We start from the raw sequence: 18,224 nt of genomic DNA, 5'->3' as shown, positions 1-18,224 counted from the left end.
TGAACGCCACACAGCACAGACAAAAAGCAAAAAGAAGTCAGAAAGGATTTCAAGAGCATTTTCTAAAAAAAGCGACTAAACAAAACTCAAACAAAGGTCAAGCAAGAATTATAAAATGTAACTTTTTAAATGTATGAATTGGCTTTGTTCACTTCTGCTTTTGTTTGGGGATTTTTGGGGGGGGGGACATAAAAAATGTTAAACTTGTGTGGCATGAAAACACTTTTTATTTAATAAACATACCAGCTCATTTAAACTCTTCTAAACCAATGGCACCCAACTCCAGTACTCTTGCCTGAAAAACCCCATGGACGGAGGAGCCTGGTAGGCTGCAGTCCATGGGGTCGTTAAAAGTTGGACATGACTGAGCGACTTCACTTTCATTTTTCACTTTCATGCACTGGAGAAGGAAATGGCACCCCACTCGTGTTCTTGTCTGGAAAATCCCAGTGACGGGGGAGCCTGGTGGGCTTCCGTCTATGGGGTTGCACAGAGTCGGACACAACTGAAGCGACTTAGCATGAATCTAGTTATGTGGTGAGCCTTGAGCCTGCCTGCCTGACTGCCTTCAACAGCAGAGCCAAGGAATATGAAGTTCTGGATGTGTATCATGGGAAATTCATTAACAAGTTATTAGTACTTGAATACTAACTCAGTGGCAAGAAAACAGACTAGCCATTTTTTAGGAATGAAAGTGAGAAAGTTGAAAGATCAAAGGCAAAACAGATGGCTATAATGCTATGACAAGGCAGCAGTGGTATGTGCATAAAACAACTACACAAAAGGCACAGGTGTTCTGAGGCTTGCATTTAAACCCTAAGTTAACAACTGCTGAAGCACACAGCAGTTTTCAAAAGAAATGACTCTGAGCTGCAATGACAGTATTATTCCAAGGCCAACTAAATTCCAACAAACAGCCAAGAGTATGCATATCTGTATTACAGAATCAGCCATGCCTTCTCTGAGTATATACTCAGAAATGATAATAGAATTAGAGTCTTAATTTTTTTTAATTGGATAGAAATGAAACTTTGAAAACCTCTCAAAATAATGTCCTGGAACAAATACATAGTTATTTAAATTATTTTTAAGGAACTAAAAACATTATGGTAAAATAAGGTAATAGGCCATGTGTGGTCACGGAATTGTTATTTTAATCCTGAAAACTACCCTATGAGGATGCAAAATTTATTTTCGCCCATTTATAGGTGAGTTAACTGAGAATGAGAATGAACTGAACTGAACTGAAAATCTAAATATAGAATATTTCTATCACCCAGAGAAAAGCACTGGTATCCTGGAAAAGAAATTCCCACTTTTTTTGTCACAACAGATTAGTTTTGCTTTTTCTAAAATGTCACAAAAATAGAATCTTCTAGTATATACACCATGCACCTGGCTTCTTTGGTTCAGCATAATGTTGTCAGGACTCACCCATATTGTGACTTGGATCAGAAGTGCTACTCAGTTCAGTTCAGTCGCTCAGTCGTGTCTGACTCTTTGCAACCCCATGAATCGCAGCACGCCAGGCCTTCCTGTCCATCACCAACTCCCAGAGTTCACTCAAACTCACGTCCATCGAGTCGGCGATGCCATTCAGCCATCTCATCCTCTGTCATCCCCGTCTCCTGCCCCCAATCCCTCCCAGCATCAAAGTCTTTTCCAATGAGTCAACTCTTCGCATCAGGTGGCCAAAGTATTAGTTTCAGCTTTAGCATCAATCCTTCCAAAGAACATCCTGGACTGATCTCCTTTAGAATGGACTGGGTGGATCTCCTTCCAGTCCAACGGACTCTCAAGAGTCTTCTCCAACACCACACTTCAAAACCATCAATTCTTCGGTGCTCAGCTTTCCTCACAGTCCAACTCTCACATCCATACATGACTACTGGAAAAACCATAGCCTTGACTAGACAGACCTTTGTTGGCAAAGCAATGTCTCTGCTTTTGAATATGCTATCTAGGTTGGTCATAACTTTCCTTCCAGGGAGTAAGCGTCTTTTAATTTCATGGCTGTAGTCACCATCTGCAGTGATTTTGGAGCACAAAAAAATAATGTCTGACACTGTTTCCACTGTTTCCCCATCCATTTCCCATGAAGGGATGGGACCAGATACCATGATCTTCATTGTCTGAATGTTGAGCTTTAAGCCAACTTTTTCACTCTCCTGTTTCACTTTCATGAAGAGGCTTTTTAGTTCCTCTTCACTTTCTGCCATCAGGGTGGTATCATCTGCATATCTGAGGTTATTGATATTTCTCCCAGCAATCTTGATTCCAGCTTGTGCTTCCTCCAGCCCAGCGTTTCTCATGATGTACTCTGCATAGAAGTTAAATAAGCAGAGTGACAATATACAGCCTTGACATAGTCCTTGTCGTATTTGGAACCAGTTTGTTGTTCCGTGTCCAGTTCTAACTGTTACTTCCTGACTTGCATACAGGTTTCTCAAGAGGCAGGTCAGATGGTCTGGTATTCCCATCTCTTTCAGAATTTTCCATAGTTGATTGTGATCCACACAGTCAAAGGCTTGCAGTATTCCATGCCATGGATATGACAAAATTTAACCATTTACCTGGTGGTGGATATGACCAGTTCAGGGCTATTACAAAGAAAAAATGCTACAAACATGCATGAACAAGTCTTTGAATAGCCACAAATTTTCTTTCTTCTTAGGTAAATACCAGAGTGGAACTGTTGGATGGCACGTAAGTGTATATTTAACTAGAGTGACAAACCATGACAGAATGGTCATATCATTAATATTCCCAGCAGTAATTACGAGGGCGCCAGTCATTCCACCCTGATACTTTATTATCAGCCTTTTTGGCTTTTTTTAAAATTGGGGGGGTGTTTGTTTTGGCTGCATGGTCTGTAGGATCTTAGTTCCCCAACCAGGTATTGAACCTGGGCCCACCGCGGTGAGAGCACAGACCTTAACCACTGGACCGCCAGGAAATTCCTTTCAACCTTTTAAAATTTTAGCTATTTTATGCCACATTTCCCTGATAACTAGTGATTTCGAGCATCTTTTCAGGTGCTTATTAGCCATTCTTTATCTCTTCACTGAAGTGTCCAGTCAAATATTTTGCTCATACTTGTCTTATTGTGTTCGTTTATATCATTCTGGATTCAAATCCTGTCAGCGTAAGTACGGCAATGTTTTGTTCCAGTATGTCCTGCTTTTTCGTTTTTTGTTTTAGCCACACCACAGTACATGGGATTTTTAGTTCCCCAACCAGTGACAGAACTTGCGCCCCTGCAGCAGAGGCAAGGGAAACCCTAAGCATTGGACTGTCGAGGAATTTCCCCGTCACTTCTGCACTTTTTTTTTTTTAAAGGTAAGAGGTGAATTTATTCAGAGAGAAACACACTCCACAGACAAGAGGGCCATCACAGCTTGTGAGTGCAGCAGACTTCTTCCCTCTTAAAACTGTGACTTTGGGGTACTAGAAGTTTTCAATTTTGATGAAGTTCAATATCTGAATTTTTTCTTCCATGATTTGTGTTCTTTGTGCTCCAAAGTAACAAAACACTTTCTTCTAGAAAGTTTACAGCTTTTTACATGGAGGTCTATGATCTATTTCTAATTAATTTTGTCTATGGTGTGAGGTAAGTGTTGAGGATCACTTTTTCCCATCTGGATACTCAACTGTTTTACCACTGGTTGTTGGAAGGAGTAGACTCTGCCTATTAACACCTTGGCTGAAATTAATTTTGAAAAAAAAAAACAAAACAAATTGACCATATGTGGGTATGTTTATTTCTTGACTTTATATTCCAGGGATCAGCAAACTTCTGTACAGGGCCAGATAATAAATATTCTGGGCTTTGCAAGCCATAAAACTTTTGCTATACCTACTCAACTCTGCTAGTGCAGCAAGACAGCAGCTACAGAGAAAACACAAACAAATAATCATGGCTGTGTTCTAATAAAACTTCACTAACAGACCTTAAAATCTGAATTTCATCTAATTTTCATATATTATAAAATATCACTCTTTGGATTTTTTTTCCTCAACCATTTTAAATTGTAAAAAACATTCTTAAATTGCAAACCATGCAAAAGCAGGCAGGAAAGATTTGGTCCATGGGCCCTAGTTTGCCAACTCTGCTCTATTCTGTTCCACTGATCTACACAGTCAGCCTTCATTATCTGGGGGTTACATACACATCCTTGGATTCAACCAACCATGTGCAGAAAATTAAAAAAAAAAAAAAACCACTCCAGAAAGTCCCAAAAAAGCAAAACTTGAATTTACCACACGCCTTAGCAACTATTTATATAGCATTTACATTGTATTAGGGATTATAAGTAATCTAGAGATGATTTAAAGTATGACAGAATATTCATAAATTATATGCAAGTATAAGAAGGACTTGAGCATCACCAGATTATGGTGTCTGCAGGGGCTGGGAGTGGGGTTCTAGAACTCATTCCCCATGGATACCTAGGAATGATCATATATTATTCCCCATGCCAATATTTCACTGTTAGGTTTACAGTAAATTTTGAAGTCAGGTCGTGTGAGCTCTCCAAATTTATTCATCCTTTTCAAAATTGTTTTCACTACTCTAGGTCCTTTGCATCTCCATTTAAATGTTAATTTTATCTTACTATTTCACAAAAAAAAAGCCTGCTAGGGTTTTGATTGAGATTTCATCACATCTTCCTGTTGACTTTAGGAAAATTGCTATCTTAATAATATCAACTGTTCTTTAGCTTGAGCAATATTTTTTCACTATCAGTATACAGATTATGCACATATTTTCTTACATTTAAGCCTGAGTATATGTTTTTATGCTTTTTAAATTTTCTGGCTGTTCTTTACTATTAAACAGAAATACTGTTGATTTTCTTGTATAAAAATTAATACTGTAAATTTTTGATCTTGTAACCTGTGATCTTGCTCAATTCCTCTATTTCAGTAGCTTTTGATTTGTGATTTCTTATAATTTTCTACACACATGATCACATAATTTGCAAATAAAGAGTTTTATTTCTTCTTTTCCAATATTTTCCCCTATTTATTTCTTCTTGTTCCTGAACTTGCTAGAACTCAAGCACAATGTCAAACAGAAGTGAAAATGGTGAGCATCACTGTCTTGTTCTTCATCTTAAAAAGTATTCAATCTCTCACCACAAAACATGTTAGCTGCAGGTTGTTTAGAGATGTCCTTTATTAGACTAAGTTCTCTTGCATTCCTAGTTTGATGAGTCTGTATCGTGAATAATTGCTGACTTTCATCAAATGCTTTTTCTGTATTTAATAAGGTGCTCATATGGTTTTTCACCTTTATAAATATGGTTAATGTTTTCCTAAGATAAACTCCATTTAATCATGTGTATTGTATGATTTAAATATTGCTGAATTTAAATTGCTAATATTTTGTTAAGGATTTTTCTATCTGTGATGATGAAGGATACTGATCTCAAGTTTTAAGTTTTTTGACTGGTTTTGGTACAAGACAACACTGGCCTCATAAAATGAATTGGGAAGTGTTCTTTTCCTCTGTTTTCTGAGATACTGACAGTATTTCCTCCTCAAATGTTGGTAGAAATTATTAGTGAACTCGTCTGCAATTTGACTTTTCTTTCTGGCAAAGTTTCTAAAATAAACTCAACTTCTTTAATAGGGTTACTGAGATTTTTCTAATTGTCTTTAAGTCAGTTTTGGTCATTTGTGCCTTCTTACAAATTTGCACCTAAGTCAGTCAACTCTTCCTTAAAGAACCAGATAGTAAACATTTTAAGCTTGCAGGGCATATATATATAGTCTGTCACAACTACTCATGGACACGGCTATGTTCGAATAGAAGTACAGGCAATGAACCTACAGGTCACAGTTTGCCAACCAATGATCTAAGTGACCAAATCTAGAAACAGTCATTCACAAGGTTCCCTTGTAATTCTTTTGGTATCAGCAGAATTCCCTCTCTTAGTCCTGATATTGACAGTAATATGTGTTTACCATCTCTCTTTTGTTGGTCTAGCTAGAAATTTATAATGTTATAGATCTTTTCCCAGAATTTACTTTTTATTTCATTGATTTCACTGAGATTTTTTTTTTCAGTTGTTTATCCATTTTCAATTTTATCACCTTTTGCTCCTATTTTTCCCATTTCCTTCTCTGTATTTTGATATTTAATGTGCTCTTCTTTTTCCAGTTTCTTATGGTAGAAACCTAAAGCATTAATTTTGGATCTGTTTTTCCTCATGTAAGCATTTAAAAATATACATTTTCCTCCAAGCACTACTTCAGCTGCACCCACATATTTCAATGTTTCATTTTTACCTTAACTGAGTTCAAAATACTTCTCTAGTATTCTTTGTGACTTCTTCTTTGACTCATGCATTATTTAGAAATGTGTCATTAAACTTCCAAATATTTATAGAATTTACCAGATATTTTTATGATACTTCTTTTCCCCTTTGTGGTCAGATGACAGAGTTTGTATCATTTCAAGTCTCTTAAACTTATTGAAAATTGTCTAACAGCACAGCATATCCTGTCTTGCTGAACACTGCATGTGCACTTGGAAAAAACGTACCTTCTGCTGTTATTGAAGGAGGGTTTCGTAACCCTGGATGACAGTGTTAATGAATTCTATCAATGTCTTAGTTTGAGTTGTCCTAATAACTTACCATTGACTGGGAGGCTTGATCAGGAATTAAATTCTTCACAGTTGTGGAAAGCCAGATGTCCAAGATTAAGGTGCCAACATGGACAGTTTGTGATGAAAGAGCTCTCTTTCTGGCTTGTAGACAGCCAATTTCTTATGTCCTCACTTAGGGGGAGGGGCAAAGTGCAGAAAGCCAGCTGTCTGCTGCTGTCTGTTCTTATAAGGACACTAATTCCACGCTGAGCGCCCCATCATGATCTATCTAGGCTTAATTGCCCTCCAAAGATTCTATCCCCAAATACCATCACTTGGCGGGGTATGAATTTTGAGGGTACATAATTCAGTCCATAGCAGCAGCAGTATGTATTTCTATTTACTTATTCTAAAGCCTGTTAGTAGATGCATGTGTATTTAGAACTGTTAAGTCTTCTTGATGATTTTACCCTTTTATCACTGATAATTTTATACCTTGTCATATTCCTTGTCCTGAAGTCTACTTTATCTGATATAGCCTCTCCAGCTTTTTTGTAATTAATGATTGCACAGAATATCACTTCCCATCCTTTTAACCAACCTATGCCTTTATATTTAAAGTTGGTTTCTTTAGATAAAGGTGAACTTACTTACAAAACAGAAACAGACTCACAGACTTAAAGAATGAGTTTATAGTTACAGGGTGGGGATGAAGGATGGAGGGAAGGGATAGTTAGGGAGTTTTGGATGGACATGTATACACTGCTGTATTTAAAATGGATAACCAACAAGGACCTACTGTATAGCACAGGGAACTCTGCTCAATGTCATGTGGCAGCCTGGATGGGAGGGGCGTTTGGGGGAGAATGGATACATGTATATGTATGGCTGAGCCCCTTCACTGTTCACCTGAAACTCTTACAACATTGTTAATTGGTTATACCCAATAAAATTTTTTTAATTTTTAAAATACTTTTAAATAAAGTAGATTTCTCTATACATCATATAGTTGTATCTCCTGCTGTTTTATACAATCTGACACTCTTAACTTTTAACCAGTGTTTTAGACCACTTACATTTATCAATATAATTGGGTTTAGATCTATCACATAGTTCTTTGTTTTCTATTTATAACATGAGTTCAATACTCCTTTTTTCTACCTTTTTTCTGCCTTCTTCTAGATTAGTTTTTTATGATCCCATTTTATATCCACTACTGTATTCTTAACTATTCTTTTTTTGCCCTGCATCAATACACATCTTTAACTCACCACAACTTCTCTTCATATCATATCAGTTCATATACAATATAAAAAATACATCCAAGTTTTCTAGATTTTATAGTGAGAGTAAATTTAGTCCCAGTTATTTCCTCACAGCCAGAACATAAACCCCCAAAATATTAATAATTTTATTTTTATCCTATACTTGGGGAAACAGATGTTGAGAGACCCTCTTCATATTGCACTTCAAAGAAAAAAGCTATATTTCAATGTCGTAAAATGAAGAGTGTTGCATCTGGTCTAACCAAGCAATTAGTTTTATTTAAAGGGTTACAATGTACAGTAGTTCCTATTCTTTCTTTTTCTTTCAGTTACTAGTTCTTCTTAATTTTAAATAAGACTGCCTAAGACAAGAGCGTCTGACCCAAATAATTCTTCCTTTACCGTTATCTCCCTGGCTCTCTGATTTCTGGCTTCACTGAATTCCAGTTCATTCTCCCTCATTTTTGCTTTGGTAACCTATTCAAATTCTCTTTTCTGGCTTATGAGAGTTTAATGTTTCTTTATTGAGGGTTTAAACTTATTTCCCAAAATGAAAAGCATCCCTAATTTAATTAATATAATGCTATATAAAAATATGAGGAAGTATTGAAAGTTTTGTCTTGCAGTCTTTCAGTTCTACATCTATTCTATAAAGTGATATCTTCATAAATATCATTTTTAAAAGAAGTATCATTTTGAAAAGTTCTGACATATATTTCATGAATAAAGCATATGATAAAAGAGAAAGAATATATTCAACAAAGCAAGAAATATAATACATAAAAGGTAAAATCAGATATAGAATGAATTCCTGCTTTTTACCACTTCATATTTATTTGAGATGGTTGGATGGCATCATCGACTCGATGGACACGAGTTTGAGCAAGCTCTGGGAGTTGATGATAGACAGAGAAGCCTGGTGCTGCAGTCCATGGGGTTGCAAAGAGTCAGACATGACTGAGTGACTGCACTGAACTGATTTATTTCACTTATCCAAGAGGCTTTAGAATTATGTACTTAGCTAGATTTTTCCGATTAGGTTGAACTATACAAAACTGTAATATTTACAGGCCAAAGCAAGGTCAAAACTGGCAATTTTATATAATTTAACCTCTCACTAATCAGTAAACACAAGCCTTGGAGTATTAACCAAAGAGAACTTAAGTCTGTATGTTGTTTTATCAGTACACAAGCGCCATCTAGTGGCAGAAAGCAAAATTGTACCTCTGTACTTAATACTGCTACAAACATTCAATTTCTCAACTGTTCTACTTCCCAACATACTTTTGAGAAAAGCATTACAAACGGGTAAAGAACACTTAGATTAATAGTTTAAACAGGCTCACAAATACCTAGTAGGCCAACATCATAATAATCAGCAGCTAGTCATCAGCCTATAAACATAAACTTTGAAATGTAATTAATAAGCTAGTAAAGTAATACTCAAAATTCTCCAAGCCAGTCTTCAGCAATACATGAACCGTGAACTTCCAGATGTTCAAGCTAGTTTTAGAAAAGGCAGAAGGACCAGAGATCAAATCGCCAAGATTCGCTGGATCATCGAAAAAGCAAGAGAGTTCTAGAAAAGCATCTATTTCTGCTTTATTGACTATGCCAAAGCGTTTAACTGTGTGGATCATGATAAACTGTGGAAAATTCTGAAAGAGATTGGAATACCAGACCACCTGACCTGCCTCTTGAGAAATCTGTATACAGGTCAGGAAGCAACAGTTAGAACTGGACATGGAGCAACAGACTGGTTCCAAATAGGAAAAGGAGTACGTCAAGGCTGTATGTTGTCACCCTGCTTATTTAACTTCTATGCAGAGTACATCATGAGAAACGCTGGGCTGGAAGAAGCATAAGCTGGAATCAAGATTGCTGGGAGAAATATCAATAACCTCAGATATGCAGATGACACCACCCTTATGGCAGAAAGTGAAGAGCAACTAAAACGCCTCTTGATGAAAGTGAAAGAGGAGAGTGAAATTGTTGGCTTAAAGTTCAACATTCAGAAAATGAAGATCATGGCATTTGGTCCCATCACTTCATGGCAAATAGATAGGGAAACAGTGGAAACAGTGTCAGACTTTATTTTTTGGGGCTCCAAAATCACTGCAGATGGTGACTACAGCCATGAAATTAAAAGATGCTTACTCCTTGGAAGGAAAGTTATGACCAACCTAGATAGCATATTGAAATACAGAGATATTACCTTGCCAACAAAGGTCCGTCTTGTCAAGGCTTTGGTTTTTCCAGTGGTCATGTATGGTTGTGAGAGTTGGACTGTGAAGAAAGCTGAGCGCCAAAGAATTGATGCTTTTGAAGTGTGGTGTTGGAGAAGACTCTTGAGAGTCCCTTGGACTGCAAGGAGATCCAACCAGTCCATTCTAAAGGAGATCAGTCCTGGGTGTTCATTGGAAGGACTGACGCTGAAGCTGAAACTCCAGTACTTTGGCCACCTGATGCAAAGAGTTGACTCATTGGAAAAGACTTTGATGCTGGGAGGGATTGGGGGCAGGAGGAGAAGCGGACAACAGAGGATGAGATGGTTGGATGGCATTACCAACTCAATGGACATGAGTTTGAGTGAACTCCAGGAGTTGGTGATGGACAGGGAGGCCTGGCGTGCTGCAGTTCATGGGGTCGCAAAGAGTCGGACACGACTGAGCAACTGAACTGAACTGTAAAATCTAGTTATTTCCAGTTTTACTGATAATTAACATAATGAAATTAAATCAGCTCAGATGCTTCAGAAAATCTGTTTCACCTATCAAATCTCTACTAACAGCCATAGATGTCCACAAAGTTCTAAGTCTCACAGATTTATCTCCCAGGGAAAATGGGAGACCATGAAGCCTCAAGCAGTACCTGGATCTGCCTATAGGGACACGTTTAACTGGCTGTGACTCATACTACACATGCTAAGAGAAAGCAACTATTCTAACCTAGCTACTGGTGACTGGATCAGGACCTGGACACATCAGCCAAAAGCATCCAAAATACTGTCTTGACACCAAACACACCAAGCACACCTGATGGCAAGGGGAGCTTGGCACAGGAGCATGCCATGCAATCGTTCTAAATGGAATGGCAGCAATCCAATACAACCAAACCCTTTGAGGAAAGGCGTTTACATACTAGATGAATAAGTAATAGACGTGTCACTCAAACTTAGGTTGTATCCGAAACAATGCCAGTTTATCCAAGATAATATTACACATCCCTATTATGGAAGCCCTAGACCCTAAAACTCCTCTTTCCTTATGTACTCCCAACAAACCCTCAATGCCAAAGATAAATCTTCGAATGCCCTTCACTGAGGCTTTAAAGAGTGATAAAATGGACTCTTTATAAGGATCTCATATTCAGTTGAAACTGAACATAGTCAAAACCGAATTCCTCATCTCTCCAAAGGTCTACTCCAACTCCTCTCATTGTGAACACTATTACAACATATGTGAAAGTCACCTTTCATGGCCTCTATCATTCAATCCCCACATCTGCCTCCTAAATATCTAGACACTGTTCCCTCTTCTCCATCTTCACTTTCAGGTTCTCATCACATTAAGCCTGAATCACAGCATCCTTGTAATGCATCTTCTCCCTTAAATTTTAAGCCTATCCAAACTATTTCCCATATAGTGCAAAAGCAGTATTTCCAAGACAGATATACAATTATTTTATCTCTCAACTTAAAATCCTTTCAAGGCTCCCAATCAACTCCAGGATAACCTCTAAACCTCTTGGCATGCCGCCTGAGGACATCCAGATTAGCCACCTGCCTGAACTTCAGCCTCTTAATTCCATTCAAACCAAACTGCTTGCAAGTTCATGAATAAACTAAACTTCTCAAGATTCCTTGCCCTTGTTCCCAAAATCTAGATTGCTTTTTTTAATCTTCTTCAGCTGGCTGATGCCTTACTAACTTCGAAGATGCAGTTCAAGTGTCAATTCCTTCTGGCAGGCTTCTTTAATTCCCCAGTCTGAGTAAGGTGCTCATTCTCGATGTTTCCATAGCGGTCTATGGAGACATCTATCACTCTGTTAGTTCCTTTTCTCTGTCTTCCTCCTCTAGCTGACTAGAGTCTACCATATTGTCTTTCACCAAATTATTTACTCTAACACAACATGTGGCAAAGAGGAGTCATCAGACAAATGTTTGCTGAATGAGTGCAATCTGGCAAAAGAGGAAAGTAAGGGAGGTCTAGGGCCTTGCCCAAGATCGTATGATCGAAGGCATCAGAACAAGGACTTGAACCAAATACTCTGACTATAATGGAAATAATTTTCCCTCTGAATCTTTGCCTTCAGGGAGCAACTCAATAAAATAACTGTGCTCTGAAGAGCAGTTTGATGGGACTAAACCCTGTTTCTCTAGGTTGACAAATTCTGGGATGAACAGATTACCTGGAACTTTTCTGAGAGCTATCCACAAACAAAAATGTGCTCCTCCTCTAGTACAAGCCTAAGGGCTACGTGGCCTGTGAGGTGTAGCAAATGGAAGACTGTGTTTTTGAAAATCAAGTCAAGCAGAGGAAAGATGAGACAAGAGCTAGAAAGACAGAAACGGAAAATGAGGAACAGCAACATGAAAGCCCTGCAGTTTACCATGCCTGAAGATTTCCCCAAGAGACTTCCAGTTACACATAGAGAAATTCCCTATACAGTTTGAGTTGTGGCCCTTTGACTATCTCCATCAGTAGACCAGGCGGCTTTCTGGCCATTAGTCCTGCAATAAGGCTTTTTTAATCTGTGAATACAAAAAAACTAATCAACTATTTGCAGGAAGGCTGATTTCAGCCATTCTACTCCTTGAGATAATGTCTGTAAGTCTTTATTACAAAAATATAAACAAAAGCATGAAATGTTCAGCAATCTTACATCTTGTACTGTCATATAAACTTCTGTGTACATTCAGCTTCATATCTGTCAGTTAACACTACCCCAAATGAGAAAGAAAAAGATGTTCTGGATGTGTTCATTTTCAAACATCTTGGGTACATTAGACGGAGACCCAGGTATTTCAGAATTCGAGCTGTATACCGAGTTTGCTCATGGATAAATCCTTTTCCCCCAATCAACATAAAATGAGGCAGGCTGGGGAGGGAGACCTTTTTATGAGCTCCTGTTTAGGCTTTTGAATAAGTTCAAGTGAGAAACCTCACCACAAAAGAATTTAAAAAAAAAAAAGGCATGAGTAATATCTAATTATTAAATAATATTATTTTAAACAGAAAATGAAAAGATCTTTTCAAAACTCCCTCTAAATGACACCTGCCTCTTCGACTTCTTAACCTTTCAGAACCTTTAGTAAAAAGCTACCAATTCATCTGGAGTCTGACAAAGAGAAGAGCGTCTCCTCTGACCTTTGGTTCCAAATCCCCTGTCACACACGCAGGTGTTGTCACCTGCAAATTAAGATCACATATGAAACCATAACGTTAACAGCCTAATGAATAATGAGTAGGTTTGCCCTTTTGTGAGCAGAGAGTGTTTAGGTTGAAACATGGTTTGGTTTTTACCAGTACTTCCTTTTTTTCTTTTTACCCTTTTTATGATCTGCAGAAAATTCTAAAGACTCTTCAAAAATCTGAAGGAAGAGTCCACTTGATCCATTAAATGGGAACTGCCTAAGGCATAATTGTTTGGAGAAGTCGTTAAAAAATTCTCACAGCCTCATGACAACCATGGAGTCAGACCTGAAACCAGAAATTGCCAAGAAAGGAAAAATGACAATGTTCTTAAGGTGGCACTAGTGGTAAAGAACCAGCCTGCCAAGGCAGGAGACATAAGAGACGCAGGTTCAATCCCTGGATCCGGAAGATCCCCTGCAGAAGGGCACGGCAACCCACTCCAGTATTCTTGCCTGGAAAAATCCCATGGACAGAGGAGCCTGGAAGGCTACAGTCCATAGGATCGCAGTCGGACATGACTGAAGCGACTCAACACAAATGCAGGCACTCACTTAACAGAAAATCTAAAATGGGAAAAAAATCAAACCAAACCACCTGTCCACAACGCAGGAGGCCTGGGTTCGATTCCTGGGTCAGGAAGATCCCTTGGAGAAGAAAATGGCAACCCGCTACAATATTCTTGCCTGGAGAACTCCATGGAGAGGGGAGCCTGGCGGGCCACAGTCCATGGGGTCACAAGAGTCAGACACAACTTAGCAACTAAACCACCATCAAACCACCTGACTCCTGTCACATCCTCAGAGCCCCACTCCTCTCCTCCAGGCCCAGGCCGGTCCAGCCACACTGGGCTCCTGGGGGTGGCATCAAGGCACCAGGCTCTGTGCTGCTGTCTCTTCTGCCTCAAAGCTCTCCCCTCTACCACAGCATTCACACTGCTTATTCCCTCTGCTCCTGGGCCTGGATCAAAACAGCCACCTCACCTAAGACAGAAACTACTGGCTGATTTTTTCATTGCTTTAGCATTAGACTGCTTTCATTTAAAAGTAGTAAGTTCACTAATCAAAAACTTTACTTCAAATAAAGGACTACAGATATCAAAATACATTAAGCTTTAAATATAATATTCTCTTGATTATTCAGTATAGTACATTAAAAGAAAAGTATCTTATAAGTATAAAATTGACAAGGTGTTCCTATCTCAGGTGATCAAACCTATCTGTTGTGCTCAAGTAGGCAAGTGGTTGTATTTATATTCGGTAACCTCAGACTGATGAGAAAGGCAAGGGTATGTAACAGAAAAAAGGGAAGCAAAGCAACCGAAAGAGAAACGGCACGTCTCTCCTGCTTCCCATGCAGCGGGGACACCAGGCTGAGGGCTGGTGTGCTCCAGTTAGACAGAAGAGGACGAGAACAGAACAACATCCAAAGGAGACAAGGAGAGCTAAGAGCTCAGTCCAAAAGGGCAAGAGGAAGATGGTCAATACTCTCGGACAGCATTACCCGAGGGGAAAAGATGGACTACAAGTCACCAACTGCAGGTTTCAGCAGGGCAGACAAGAGAGGAATCAGCTACTTGGTGGACAAGAGACTTCACACCACAAAGACCACATGAGCCAGCACTAAGAGGGGGATGGGGAGAGAGGCACCCTCCCTTCTCACCAGGACAATAATGTAAATCCCCACCCCAGGTACACTGGAGAGGAAAGAGAAAGGGGCAGAAGTTTTTCTTAGAGAACTTGAACAACAATATTTAAATGGGCCATTTCAATTTGAGTAGGTCTGAATCTTGAATGGTAATTTTTCCACTACCAAGCAAGACACCAGAAAGTATTAGATTATCTATTGATAATAACTTCTCCTATCTGAATGGTAATAATTTGTCAGCAAACATACAAAATGCTTTTAAAAGCAACAGCATCCCAACACTAAAAGGAATGATAATTACGTGACTGGAGAGAGGTTATAAGCTAACACTACAATGGCACCCATACTGCTATATAAATGCATCAAAGCAGTGTTCTCTATACCTTAAGCTTACACAGCATTGTACGTCAATTATGCCTCAATTAAAAAAATTTTTAAGCATCAACAAATATCTGATCAAACATGAAAAAGAATTTCTTAGGCATAGAAGCAGTGGGAAAAATCACACCAAAAATTTTATAGATTATGCTGTATAACATTTAAAACTGGAGTACATTAAAAAACAAAACTAAAAAAGCCAATTTTTAAAAAACAGGAAAATCAAACAAATATTCTTAATGCTAATATCCTCAACACACAAACATCTGAAGACAGATTAAGCAATGCAATCAAAATTAGCCGATTAAAATGGATAAGTAACTAATAAATATTTATTTAAAAAACTGTTGAGCCTAACAGGTTATCAATAAAACCAAAAAATTTAAACATACCACTTTTTAACTATCAAGACTGTGTTTTAAGCTCAATGCTGTCAGAATAGTATGAAATATGCTATAAGAAATTGGTATAAACTTTAATGTAATTGGGTAATATATTATTCTTTTTAACCCAATACTCCCCTTACTGTAATCTATCTTAAGGAAATAATCAATAATGTAAACCAAAACTTGCATATAAAGATTTTTTTTACTGAAACATCATTTATAATTGTCAAAAAAAGAGGGAGGAACAATCTAGATGATCAAAAACAGGTGTTTTTTAATATACTTATCAAGTATTCCTTGTTTACACTTGACTAAATATTTGTAAAGTATACCTCAGCCATATGAATATAGCCATCAAAAATGTTTTTCAAAGGTCAAAGATATGAAAAATGATACCTATATTAAGTGAAAAGAAGGTGTAATACTCCATGTTCAAAATGAAAAATGATATATTCATACGAAGAACATTATTCAGCAATTTAAAAAATGGTAGAACCTAGGTAAAAGTAACATGGATGAATCCCAGAAATCAAAAAATAAAAACAAACAAAACAAGAAAACCATTATATGAAGTGAAAAAAGCCAGACACAAAGAATAAATGCTGTAGGAGTCTATCTATGGAAGTTCAAGGACAGGCAAAACTAATCTATGGAGATAGAAGAGTGGTTATTACTTCTGGGAGGAGGAGTACCAAGTGTAAATAGGTGTGAGGAAACTCTCAGGGGGATGGAAATGTTCGGAGCTTGATAGGTGATGATCACATGAGGACACACAGATATGAAAGGTCATCAAATAAACTATAAATACATAGGTCCATAAATAATAAAGTCACCAAGATGTACATTTAAGACTCGTGCATTTTACTGTTCCTATATTATACTTCCATAAACTAAGACAGAATTGCATATAAAGGATAATTTATATTTGGTTAAATATATTTACATGATAAGAAGAATGTAAAGCACATCAAAATATTAAAGGTGCTTAATTCTAGGTTTGCAAATTATTTGTATTTTTAACTTTCTGCATTTTCCACATTCTCTACAATGAGCCAAATGATTTTTATAAATGATCAGGAAAAAATTAAAACCCTGAGATTTTTTTTACAGAGTTCTGCCACATGTGCAAAAGAAAATTCTGTTACACTTAAAACTATCCCAAAATCATTCAATGTGCATAAACACTTAGTAAATCCTCCTAACAACTTTCCAGTAAGTTATAAACAGTCATGTTTACAATGTATTCAGACAAATTAAGAAAAGTACTAATTAAGCTAAAAGCATCTGCTTGCTGAAAAAATGAGCGAGACAACTGAGAATTCCACACCACACTGTGAAACAACTTTAAAACGTGGTCCTGCCTGCAGCAAACGTAGGGCTTTCACGAGCTCCTACTTAATTCTTTATAAGCCTGATATATCTATAGTCCATGAAAAATACCCCAAGTCAACTTTCTTTACGACAAAAAAACCTTTTGAGTTTCAGAAACTTTGATAATATGCATAAAATAATAAATAAGAACAAAACCAAAGAAGACATACAAACCTCTGATTGTACATGCCCCGAAAGTTGTAATTAGCTCTATAATTGGGGAAAGGCTTTGGGTCTAATGGCCTGTAGATGGCAGGCTCTCCCCTTTTCATAGCAAGCCCATTCAGTTCCACAGTTGGAGTGATACTACCTGTTTAAAAGAAATATTAAAGGCACAGAAATGAAATATTTCCATAATAAATCATCCAGTCTATATTTATTTTACATATAACTAGCACAGAAGAGTGGATGGCCCCTTGTTTGATTTGTCTAAGGAGGCGCATAAACAAGCTGCATAAACAGGAAAGTCATTTCTAATGAAATCTCTTCAGGATTTTTGCAACATTTTCTGTATAGTAATGACCAAAAATTGAACTTTACAGTTACACTATTTCAAAAGAAGAGAAACAAAACATTCATAAGTCACTTAGTTTGTACATCATAAAACCATTGAACTTGACAGTTACTTCCTCCAGAAAGCTTATGATTTTTAATCATTAAAAGCATTATCATCTGTGAATATTTTTATTTATATTTTGATCATCAAGCAACTAAAATTAGCAAAAAATACAGGGTCATCAGTAATTCTTGCACTTATCTAGTGAAAATAAATTTTTTCCACAACTAACAATAGGAAAATAGTAAATAAAACAATGCTTTGTGAATAATCTTTAAAGATACTGAAGCATTTATGGATGAAGTGACATATCTGAGATTTATTTCAAAATAATTCAGAGGACAGAGAGATGAGAAGTAAGATGGGATGTGTAGGTAACTGTTGCACCTGACGATAAGTACAGAGATGTTCATTGTCTTATTCTTTCCACTTTTATAAGTTTGAAAAATCCCATAATAATTCACAAATAATATACAACTATTATGTCAACTATAAGTAGCAAAAAAGGTTATTTAGTTAAAAATATATACATATATGTTCCACATGTTGTTGTTCAGTCACTAAGTCACATCCAACTCTTTGCAACCCCCTGGGCTGCAGCACACATTATAA

General features: G+C 37.3%; 1 protein-coding gene across 15 annotated transcripts in view; it reads right to left on the bottom strand.

The window, feature by feature from the left end:
• The window catches only part of STAU2 (staufen double-stranded RNA binding protein 2), a 313,509-nt gene that overhangs the window by 246,387 nt on the left and 48,898 nt on the right, over positions 1-18,224 (bottom strand). For all 15 annotated transcript variants that reach the window (XM_018058416.1, XM_018058411.1, XM_018058409.1 and 12 more), the window contains one exon: positions 17,231-17,366. In XM_018058416.1, coding sequence (XP_017913905.1) covers positions 17,231-17,366 — 136 coding nt within the window. The remainder of the gene's footprint in view (positions 1-17,230; positions 17,367-18,224) is intronic.

Source organism: Capra hircus, chromosome 14 (genome assembly GCF_001704415.2).
Source record: "Capra hircus breed San Clemente chromosome 14, ASM170441v1, whole genome shotgun sequence".
NCBI classification, from domain to species: Eukaryota; Metazoa; Chordata; class Mammalia; order Artiodactyla; family Bovidae; genus Capra; species Capra hircus.
Note: the sequence above shows the minus strand (reverse complement) of the source record. Positions and strands in the feature narration are given on the sequence as shown.